Below are 10,950 nucleotides of genomic sequence, written 5' to 3'. Positions count from 1 at the left end.
TGTGATCGCGCCCGGAAAGTCCGCCTATCTTCCGTCTCTGCAGCATGGCTAATGCTCCGTGTGACCGCAGCCTATGGGAGTCTGAGAACTCCTTTGTCTATAGTCTATAGGAGACTATAGGACAGTGATGGCAAACCTTTTAGAGACCGAGTGCCCAAACTGCAAACCTTTTAGAGACCGAGTGCCCAAACTGCAAACCTTTTAGAGACCGAGTGCCCAAACTGCGACTTTATTTATCGCAAAGTGCCAACACGGCAATTTACGTCTGTGCTGCTCCAACCTTGAGCATGCTGTTTCAAGCGTCAAAGCTCCCTTCGCCAGTGTTTGAATGGACGTCTGCCCATCTGGAAGCTGCATCCTTGTTTCTGGAGCCACGGGCTGATGCTCTTCTCGCTTCCTTTCTTGTCCCCCCTCCCCCCAGAGGTGGCCGGGAGTCAGAGCTCCTGCAGGGAGACCTACGAGCTGGTTGCCCTGGGGACGGGAGACGTTTGCTACGAGGGTTGGATGGAGTTCGATGGCCGGACCCTCCACGATATGCACGGGCTGGTGGTGGCCCGCAGAGCGCTGATGAGGTAAGGCACCCCTGTGGCCTACCCCTGGCCTGCCGGGCGGGTTCCTTCTCCCAGCCTGCCTAAGGAAGGGCAGCTCCGGGAGAAAGGGGAAGGGGAGTCGAGGGGACGTCACTTCTGAGATGATGAGTACCAGGGATGGCTCAGGCTATCTGGATCCCGTCAGATCTCGGAAGCTAAGCAGGGTCGGCCCTGGTTAGTACTTGGATGGGAGACCACCAAGGAAGGCCAGGGTTGCTACGCAGAGGTAGGCAATGGCCAACCACCTCTGTATGTCTTTTGCTCTGACCCGGATAATCCGAGCTAACCTGATCTCGTCAGATCTTGAAAGCTAAGCAGGGTCGGCTCCGGTTAGGTCTTGGATGGGAGACCACCAAGGAAGCCCAGGGTCGCTACGCAGAGGCAGGCAATGGCCAAGAACCTCTGAACGTCTCTTGCCTTGACCTGGATGGCCCAGGGTAGCTCACTCTTGTCAGACTTTGGAAGCTAAGCAGGTTCATCCCTGGTTAGTACTTGGATGGGAGACCACCAAGGAAGGCCAGGGTTGCTACGCAGAGGCAAGCAATGGCCAACCACCTCTGTTCATCTCTGCCCTGACCTGGATAGTCCGAGCTAACCTGATCTCATCAGATCTCAGAAGCTAAGCTAAGAGAAGAGCCAGTTTGGTGTCGTGGTGAAGTGCAGCAACTCTAATCTGGGAGAACTGGGTTCGATTCCCCACTCCTCCGCTTGCACCTGGCTGGATGACCTTGGGCAAGCCGTAGTTCTGATAAGAGCTGTTCTTGAAAAAGAGCAGTTTCTGTCAAGAGCTCTCTCAGCCCCACCGACCTCACAGGGTGTCTGTTGTGGGGAGGGGAAGGGAAAGGAGTTTGTAAGCCACTCTGAGACTCCTTTGGGAAGTGAAGGGCGGGGTATAAATGCAGTCTCTTTCTTCTTCTTTTACCTCACAGGGTGTCTGTTGGGGGGAGGAGGAAAGGAAAGGAGTTTGTAAGCCGCTCTGAGACTCCTTTGGGAAGTGAAGGGGCGGGGGTATAAATCCAAACTCTTCTTCTTTTACCTCACAGGGGTGTCTGTTGTGAGGAGGGGAAGGGAAAGGAGTTTGTCAGCCACTCTGAGACGCCTTCAGGTAGTGAAGGGCGGGGGTATAAATCCAAACTCTTCTTCTTTTACCTCACAGGGGTGTCTGTTGTGGGGAGGGGAAGGGAAAGGAGATTGTCAGCCGCTCTGAGACGCCTTTGGGTAGTAAAGGGCGCGGTATAAATCCAAACTCTTCTTCTTTTACCTCACAGGGGTGTCTGTTGTGAGGAGGGGAAGGGAAAGGAGTTTGTCAGCCGCTCTGAGACGCCTTTGGGTAGTGAAGGGCGGGGTATAAATCCAATCTCTTCTTCTTTTACCTCACAGGGGTGTCTGTTGTGGGGAGGGGAAGGGAAAGGAGTTTGTCAGCCGCTCTGAGACGCCTTCGGGGCAGTGAAGGGCGGGGTATGAATCCAGTCTCTTCTTCTTTTACCTCACAAGGTGTCTGTTGTAGGGAGGAGGAAAGGAAAGGAGTTTGTAAGCCGCTCTGAGACACCTTTGGGAAGTGAAGGGCGGGGTATGAATCCAATCTCTTCTTCTAAGCAGGGTCGGCCTTGTTTAGTCCTTGGGTGGGAGACCACCAAGGAAGTCCGGGGTTGCTATGCAGAGGGAGGCCATGGCCAGCCACCTCTGAACGTCTGTTGACTTGAAAACGCCATGAGGGGTCGCCATGAGGCAGTCGTGTCTTGACGTCACACGATCCTTAGCCTGATCTCGTCAGATCTCTGAAGCTAAGCAAGTTCGGCCCCCCCCTCTTCATCTCTTGGCGGCGTCGGGCATCCGAGAGCCCTCCCGGAGAACCTTGCCCCCACCTCTCCCGCCAGCCCGCCTTCGCTTCTGATCATTTCGTCAATCCCTCCTCAGGTACTTCTACAAGCAGCTGCTCATGTTCTGCAGCAAAGACCCGGCGGCTGTGGAGAAATGCATCTTCTGCCTCACAAAGGACGGGACGCGCTTGGCTCTGAAACCGGGGTTCTTCCTGCATCTCTATCTGACCCGCCGGCCCAGCGGAGCCCTGGCGAACTTCCAGTGAGTGCTGCTGATGGAGCCAGGAGAGAGTTGTGGTGCGGCTGGGAAAAGATGCCGTGAATGGGCTTCAACTGGGAACCCGGGCCCGTTGGAACGGGGGCTGATAGTTAATAGTTATATAGTTAAAAGAGTGGCGGACTCTAATCTGGAGGACTGGGCTTGATGTCCCACTCCTTCACATGCAGCCGCTGGTGTGACCTTGTCACAAGTTCTCTTGAGGGCGGTCGTCGAGAGAGCTCTCTCAGCCCCACCTGCCTCACAGGGTGTCTGTCGTGTGGAGAGGAAGGGAAGGAGAGGAAGGTTTGATTCCCCACTTCTCCACATGCAGCCACTGGTGTGACCTTGGGTCAGTCACAAGTTCTCTCAGACTTGCTAGAGGCAGTTTACCAAGTTCAAACAGTACAATAGATTCATTTTTTAAAAAATAACAAATTATCAATATAAATCCGTTCGCGGGGAGGGCGGGGTAAAAATGCAATAAATGAAAACGAAAATAAATCGAAACAGTCCATTAAGATTACTCACCTACAGTAATTTTGTAAATAAAGCGAATATATATATTTTTGAATGCCCTAGGTCATTAATGCTGCTTTTTTAAAGCTATAAAACAGGCAGTTAGGAATGATCAGGCAGGCTGTTCTTAGGGTAGCTAGATTCGAGACCGAGAGAACCTTGGACGCCAACAAGATCTTGCGGGTAAGAGCTTCCAAGAGGTCCTTTCTGCATTTGCTTGCCACTCCGGATTTTCTCAGTGTCCGAGTCTCCACGGCAAAACAGCACCAAAAAATCCCGGGGCAGCAGCAGCAGGGTGAAACCGAGCTGACCACTGAAGGGAGGTAACGTAATTAAGGGAGATGAGCACCGCAACCCTAGAGTCGGACTCGACTGGCTTTCGAGCAAGGGAACCTTTACCTTTACTTTAGGTCATTAATGCTGCTTTTTTTAAGCGATAAAACAGGCAGTTAGGAATGATTAGGCAGGCTGTTCTTAGGGTCGCTAGATTCGAGACCGAGAGAACCTTGGACGCCAACAAGATCTTGCGGGTAAGAGCTTCCGAGAGGTCCTTTCTGCATTTGCCTGCCACTCCGGATTTTCTCAGTGTTTGAGTCGAGGCAGTTTAAGTCCACGGCAAAACAGCATCCAAAAAACCCGGGGGCAGCAGCAGCAGGGTGAAGCCGGGCTGACCACTGAAGGGAGGTAACGTGATGCAGAACGGGGAGGGGAAAAAATGGAATAAAAATAAAGCTGAATTTGATTTTAGTGCAAAAGACGGTTGCATTTGATTTTGGTGCGTAATTGCTTGGAGGACACCGGGGTAAACATGGGTTAAAAGGAGAGTGCGGGAAGGGAGCCATTTGACTCTCAGAAGCTAAGGTGCTTTGGGACTCAAATCTAGCCGCTCTAAGGCAGACCAGCACAGCTATTTATTTTATCTATTTATTAATTCAATTTATACCCTGCCCTCCCCGCAAGCGGGCTCCAGGCGGCTTACAACGGTGGCACCAATCGCCGATAAAACCATATAAAACATATGAAACAGTAAAAAGGTAAAGGTTCCCTTGCTCGAAAGCCAGTCGAGTCCGATTCTAGGGTTGCGGTGGTCATCTCCGTTTCAAAGCCGAAGAGCCAGCGCTGTCCGAAGACGTCTCCATGGTCATGTGGCCGGCATGACTAAACACCGAGGCGCACGGAACGCTGTTGCCTTCCCACCGAAGTGGTACCTATTTATCTACTTGCAGTGTCTAGCTTTTGAACTGCTAGGTTGGCAGGAGCTGGAACTAGAGACGGGAGCTCACTCTGTCATGCGGCACACTCGGGTCTCGAACTGTTGAACTACTGGTCTTCCACAGCCTGCAGTTCAGCGTCTTAACAGCTGAGGGCCGGGCTCGTTGATGGTGATAGCGGGGGCGGCTCCTAGTTGAAGGCCTGGTGGAAGAGCTCCGTCTTGCAGGCCCTGCGGAACTGTAAAAGATCCCGCAGGGCCCTGATCTCTTCTGGGAGCTCGTTCCACCAGTATGGAGCCGCCACTGAAAAGGCCCTGGCCCTCGTTGCAACGAGCCTGGCATCCTTGGGGCCAGGGAGGGTCAACTGGTTCTGTGACCCCGACTGCAGTGCTCTCTGGGGTATATGTGGGGAAAGGTGGTCCCCTCAGGTATGTCGGACCCTGGCCATATAGGGCTTTAAAGGTGAGCACCAGCACATTCGGTATGCTATTGGCAGCCAGTGCAGGGCCTTCAGCACAGGCCGGATGTGGTCCCATCTAGATATGCCCATCAGTGGCCTAGCCGCGGCATTCTGCTACCTTCCGAAACTGTTCTTAGGGTACAGAAGAGAAGAGGTTCTTTATTAATCCGGCTTCTTTTCTCCCCATAACACACACACCCCACCAACTTTCTTTCCCGGCTCTCCAACTCATTAGCAAGTCCCTTCCATTTTGGTGTAGTGGTGAAGTGCACGGACTCTAATCCGGGAGAACCGGGTTCGATTCCCCACTCCTCCACTTGCACCTGGCTGGATGACCTCGGGCAAGCCACAGTTCTGATAAGAGCTGTCCTTGAAAAAGCCGTTTCTGTCAGAGCTCTCTCAGCCCCACCGACCTCACAGGGTGTCTGTTGTGGGGAGGGGAAGGAAAAAGGGGTTTGGAAGCCACTCTGAGACTCCTTCGGGGAGTGAAGGGCGGGGTATCAATCCAATCTCTTCTTCTTCTCTTCTTCTTCTCCTGCAGGGTCACGACATTACAGCCAAATATGCCTGTTGAGGTCTACATCAGCGTGAAAGGCACGCTGAGACCCATTGCCTACTGCCGTCCCAGCACTCTGGCCGCCTGCGTCTACTGCGTGTCCGGCAGCGACAAGCTGACCCGCTGGACCATCTTGGGTGTCCAGGGGGCTCTCTTGAGCCACGTCATCCACCCGGTCTACATCACCAGCATCGTCCTGGGTGAGTAACTGACGACTGCAGAGCCTTCTTTGAGGGGCCCGGCACAAGGCCGACGGGCAGGCGTGCTCTCCAGAGTAAGGAAACGTTTCTTCAGAATGGGAAGCCATCTATCCTTAAATTCAATATTGTGGGGAAACAGGCTGGTGTTTTTCCTCATCGTCAAACCCCTCGGGATGATCTCATTTCTCAAATAATCCCTTAAAGGGCCTGCGCGTGTACCAATGTTCATTTCCCCCGAAATTCGAATGTTCAGACTTCGTGCTCTCCAAATGAAGAAAACAATTCTTCAGCATTGGGAAACCCATCTCTCTGTAAATTCAACATTTGGAAAACAGGCTTGGTTTCATCACCCCTCAGGGTGAGCTCATTTCCCAAACAACCCCTTAAAGCGCCTGCAAGTGTACCAATTTTCATTTTCTTGAAATTCAAATTTTCAAACTTATCCTACGGAAACGTCTTCGGACAGCGCTGGCTCTTCGGCTTGGAAATGGAGATGAGCACCGCAACCCTAGAGTCGGATTCGACTGGCTTTCGAGCAAGGGAGACCTTTACCTTTACCTTTACAGCTATCTGAAGGTCCCTTTAGATAAAAAAAAACGAAGGTTGCTCCAATAACGAGACTATCTGGGGATGTTCCGTCTGGAGAAGAGGAGGTTGAGGGGGGACAGGATGGCTCTCTTGAACTCTTTGACGGGCCATCACTTGGAGGAGGGCAGGGAGCTGTTCCTGTTGGCAGCAGAGGAGAGGACTCGCAAGAATGGGTTTTAAATTAAGGGCGGGAAGGGACTGGCTGGATATTAGGGGAAACTTTTTTTGACAGTCAGAGTTGTGCAACAGTGGAATCAGCTGCCTGGGGAGGTGGTGAGCTCCCTCTCCCTGGCCGTCTTTAAACAGCGGCTGGACAAACACTTTGTCAGGGATGCTCTAGGCTGATCCTGCATTGAGCAGGGGGTTGGACTGGATGGCCTCTGTATAGCCCCTTCCAGCTCTTCTGATTCTATGATAGCCCAAAGTCTATGTGAGCCATAATCAATGCTTCCTCTAAGCTGTGGAGTCTCGTGAGCAAAAATTCTCCTTTGTGAGCTATGGCACTAAAGTTGTGAGCGAGCGATTTGGCTACTGCATAACTTAGTTTGCTCTGGAGCCCTCCTTCCTGAGCGGAGACAAAAAATGTGTGAGCCGGAGGCTAAAGAACTGTGAGCTAGCTCACACAAACTCAAGGAACACTGGCCATAATGTGTGGCAGCCACTGTTCCCAGTTATGAACACAACAAAAGACGAAGGAAGGTGGTGGTGGTGGTGTTGAGACTTAACCCAAAACGAATGGAATTAAAAACCAAAAGATTAAGGAAATCAAAATGTTTGTTGTTATTCAGTCGCACAGTCGAGTCCGACTCTTCGCAAACCCATGGGCCACATCACGCCAGGCCCTCCATCTTCCGTCGTGCTCCGGAGTTTGCTTAATTTCATGCTCGTTGCCTCGATAACACTGTCTAACCATCTCATCCTTTGCCCTCCCCGTCTTCTTTGACCTTCAAACTTTCCCAGCATCAGGGTCTTCTTCTCCAGTGAGTGCTCCCTTCTCATTTGGTGGCCAAAGTCTTTGAGCTTCAGTTTCATTATCTGGCCTTCCAGGGAACAGTCAGGGTTGATTTCTTTTAGGATTGACTGATCTGATCTCCTTGCAGTCCAAGGGACTCTCAAGAGTTTGCTTTGACCATGCGGACTTTTGTTGGCAGGGTGATGTCTCTACTTTTTATTATGCTGTCTAGGTTGGCCATCGCTTTCCTCCCAAGGAGCAGGCGTCTTTTAATTTCATGGCTGCGGTCACTGTCTGCAGTGATCTTGGATCCCAGGAACGTGAAGTCTGTCACTACTTCCACGACTTCCTCTTCTATTTGCCAAGGAGTGATGGGGCCGGATGCCATGATCTTAGTTTTTTTGATGTTGAGTTTCAAGCCAACCTTTGCGCTCTCCTCTTTTACCCTGAGCAAGAGGCTCTTCAGGTCCTCTTCACTTTTTGCCGTTAGAGCGGTATCGTCTGCATATCTGAGGTTGTTGATGTTTTCCCCAGCAATCTTAATTAATTCAAAATATAAGGGCCCACTAGTTCTCTGTCTAAACCTGAAGCATAAATATTACCAATGATCCAAAAATATAAAAGTATTTATTACATATTCAATAAAAACAAATAAATATAGACCCAAGTAATAGCCTCAGTTTAGAATAAAATCATACATTGAGCCCAAAGATAGAAGAAGAGAAGAGATTGGATTTATACCCCGCCCTTCACTACCTGAAGGAGTCTCAGAGCGGCTTACAAACTCCTTTCCCTTCCCCTCCCCACAACAGACACCCTGTGAGCAGTGTTCCCCCTAAGCTGAGTCAGTGTGAGCTAGCTCACAGTTTTCTAGCCTCCGGCTCACCAATTTTTGTCTTAGCTCAGGAAGGATGGCTCCAGAGCAAACTAATTTATGCAGTAAACAAATCACTCACTCACAACTTTAATGCCAGTAGCTCACAGAGTAGAATTGTTGCTCTCAAGACACCACATCTTAAAGGGAACATTGCCTGTGAGGTCGGTGGGGCTGAGAGAGCTCTGAGAGGAACTGCTCTTTTTCAAGAACAGCTCTTATCAGAACTACGGCTTGCCCAAGGTCTTCCAGCAGGTGCAAGTGGAGGAGTGGGGAATCAAACCCGGTTCTCCCAGATTAGAGTCCGCGCACTTCACCACGACACCAAAATGGTCAATAATAGACCATCATTGAGCCTGACCAAACGCGCTTCGGCCAGTTGGCCTTCCTCAGTGGTCAAACAATGTTGTTACGAGATGGCTCCAGATCCAGGGTGTGGATCTGCAGAGCGTTTGCCGCTTTGCCGCTCGTCAGCCGGGGGGGGACGGGGACCTGTGTCTGTGCCTCGTTTCTCCTTGTGAGCCCGCTTGAGCGCCTCCCCAGAGCCCACGACCGGAAGGGCTATAGGTTGCTCATCGGGGTTCTATTTATTTCCTCCCAGCCCCTTCCGGCTCCTCTGCTCTGCCTCCGGCCCATGTTGACCCTCTTCTCTGTTTTGCGTTTCAGCCGACGCCTACCAAGACATCGCCGTCCTCCACCAGGTCATCAACGGCCGGCTGCAGCTAGCCCAGGAGAGCCTGCCGGAGCCGTACCGCCAGAGCCCCGTGCACCTCTTCGAAGGCCCCGGAGTCGCCCCTCTCAACGTGTCGCCTATATGCCACTCCTGGAGCTTCAACTGGTGCGGTGGAGACGAAGCGCTGGAACTCGTGAACGGGGCGGTCGGGAAGGCCGCGCGGGAGTAAGTCCCCGGTGGGGTGCAGGCCGCCTGCCGTCTCTCCGCGCGTTGCTTTGCTCTTTGGTTCACTGCAAGCACAGTCACCCGCAATGTTCCCTCTAAGCCGTGGAGTCTTGTGAGCAAAAATCCTACTTTGTGAGCTACCGGGCATTAAAGTTGTGAGCGAGCGATTTGGCTACTCCTTCCTGAGTGGAGGCAACAATGTGTGAGCCGGAGACTAAAAAACTGTGAGCTGGCTCACACTAACTCAGCTTAGAGGGAACACTGGTCACCGGGACCAGGGTGGGTGTCGGCATCCATTGAGGTGGGGGAAATCCCGGGGCTCCTGGCAGGGCCCGCTGCTGCCGACTTCCCCTCCCTCGCTTCTCGGCCAGCACTCCACTAGGTTCCCAGGACCGCGGTGGCTCGGAGGTTAAGAAGCTGAGCTGCAGACCAGGAGGCTGGTAGTTCGGCAGTTCGAGACCCGTGTGCCGCGCGACGGAGTGAGCTCCCGGCTCCTGCCAACCTAGCCGTTCGAAAGCAAGAAACTGCAAGTCGATAAATAGGTGGGGAGGTCACAGCGTTTCGTGTGCCTCGGCGTCTCGTCCCCAGAGAGCACTACGGTCAGGGTTGGCAGGGAATTCGACACTTTAATGATGGTCTGGGCCTGGCTGGGGCGATGGCACGCGTGCCCACAGAGAGGGCTCTGAGTGCCACCTCTGGCACCCGTGCCAGAGGTTTGCCACCACTGTTCTAGGCTCATCCTGCATTGAGCGGGGGGGTAGACTAGATGGCCTCTGTATAGGCCCTTCCAGCTCTTGTGATTCTATGATTCGATGTGTGATTTGACACACACACGCCCCACCTCCCCAAAACATAACAATCTTTGTGGGGGGGCTGAAAGACTCACTTTGGCTTCGTGGTACGTGGGCAGGGAGGCTAGGTCCTCTCTCTTCATCTCCTTCGCCACTTTCCTGAAGAACTTCAGCATAGCTGCCTTGCAAAGCCGACTGGGGCGGCAGAAGTCGTCCACGTTCATGATGCTGACGGAGGCAAGCGAGAGGGATTCCGTCGCAGGAAATCAGAGAGGATCCGTGACGAGTGAGCCACAGAACAGAACGGTCTCCCCCCACCAAAGCCTCCCAAGCGTTACTTAAAGGTAAAGGTTCCCTTCCTCGAAAGCCAGTCGAATCCGACTCTAGGGATGCAGTGCTCATCTCCGTTTCAAAGCCGAAGAGCCAGCGCTGTCCGAAGACGTTTCCGTGGTCATGTGGCTGGCATGGCTAAACACCAAGGCACACGGAACACTGTTCCCTTCCCACCGAAGTGGTACCTATCCATCTACTTGCAATGTCTTGCTTTCGAACTGCTAGGTTGGCAGGAGCTGGAACTAGAGACGGGAGCTCACTCCATCATGCGGCACCCGGGTCTCGAACTGCTGAACTACCGACCTTCCACAGCCTGCAGTTCAGCGTCTTAGGCCTGGTTTAAAGGTGACGCTGGCCTAAGAGGATTAAATCGTGAGGGTTCTTCGCTTGCCCAAGGTCATCCAGCAGATGCAAGTGGAGGAGTGGGGAATCGAACCCGGTTCTCCCAGATTAGAGTCCGCGCACTTTAACCACAACACCAAATAGTCAGGGCCGGGGTGAAAAGGGAGACCAGACAGGACTCCCAAGTCGCTGTGGAAGCTGGCACCCTTCCTAACTCTCTGCCTCCCCCCCAAAAAACCCCAATCCAATCACAAACCTGAAATAAAATCTGACACCGAGAAGTTTTGGGTTTTTTTAAAAAGTATAGCTAAACAGATATCATGTTTGTGGAGTCCTTGACCATCTCCCGTTTAAGCTGTCTAGGAAAACAGCAAAAGGACACCGTTTCTCAGAAGACGGACTATAAAAGCGCCCTGCGTCGACTTTGCAGCGGGTGTCGCAGCTGCTCGGCCATCCGTCTGATCTATCCGCACGCAGACGGTGCTCGCAGGGGAAAAGCGCTCTGTGCAGAAACAGATTCCGCTTTTGCAAGAAGTCCCGCACTCACACTTTTGTCACTC

General features: G+C 52.5%; 1 protein-coding gene across 1 annotated transcript in view; it reads left to right on the top strand.

Annotated features, from left to right (window-relative positions):
• Positions 1 to 421: 421 nt before the first annotated feature.
• LOC107125856 (adenosine deaminase domain-containing protein 2-like) overlaps positions 422 to 10,950 on the top strand; it is a gene marked incomplete at its 5' end in the record, with an annotated part of 15,636 nt that continues 5,107 nt past the window's right edge. Inside the window, 5 exons of the mRNA XM_015429318.1 lie at positions 422 to 572; positions 2,508 to 2,672; positions 5,398 to 5,612; positions 8,693 to 8,924; positions 9,835 to 9,952. Coding sequence (XP_015284804.1) covers positions 422 to 572; positions 2,508 to 2,672; positions 5,398 to 5,612; positions 8,693 to 8,924; positions 9,835 to 9,952 — 881 coding nt within the window. The remainder of the gene's footprint in view (positions 573 to 2,507; positions 2,673 to 5,397; positions 5,613 to 8,692; positions 8,925 to 9,834; positions 9,953 to 10,950) is intronic.

Source organism: Gekko japonicus, unplaced genomic scaffold (assembly GCF_001447785.1).
Source record: "Gekko japonicus isolate JY-2015 unplaced genomic scaffold, Gekko_japonicus_V1.1 scaffold5229, whole genome shotgun sequence".
NCBI classification, from domain to species: domain Eukaryota; kingdom Metazoa; phylum Chordata; class Lepidosauria; order Squamata; family Gekkonidae; genus Gekko; species Gekko japonicus.
This window is presented reverse-complemented; position numbering and strand designations above follow the sequence as displayed.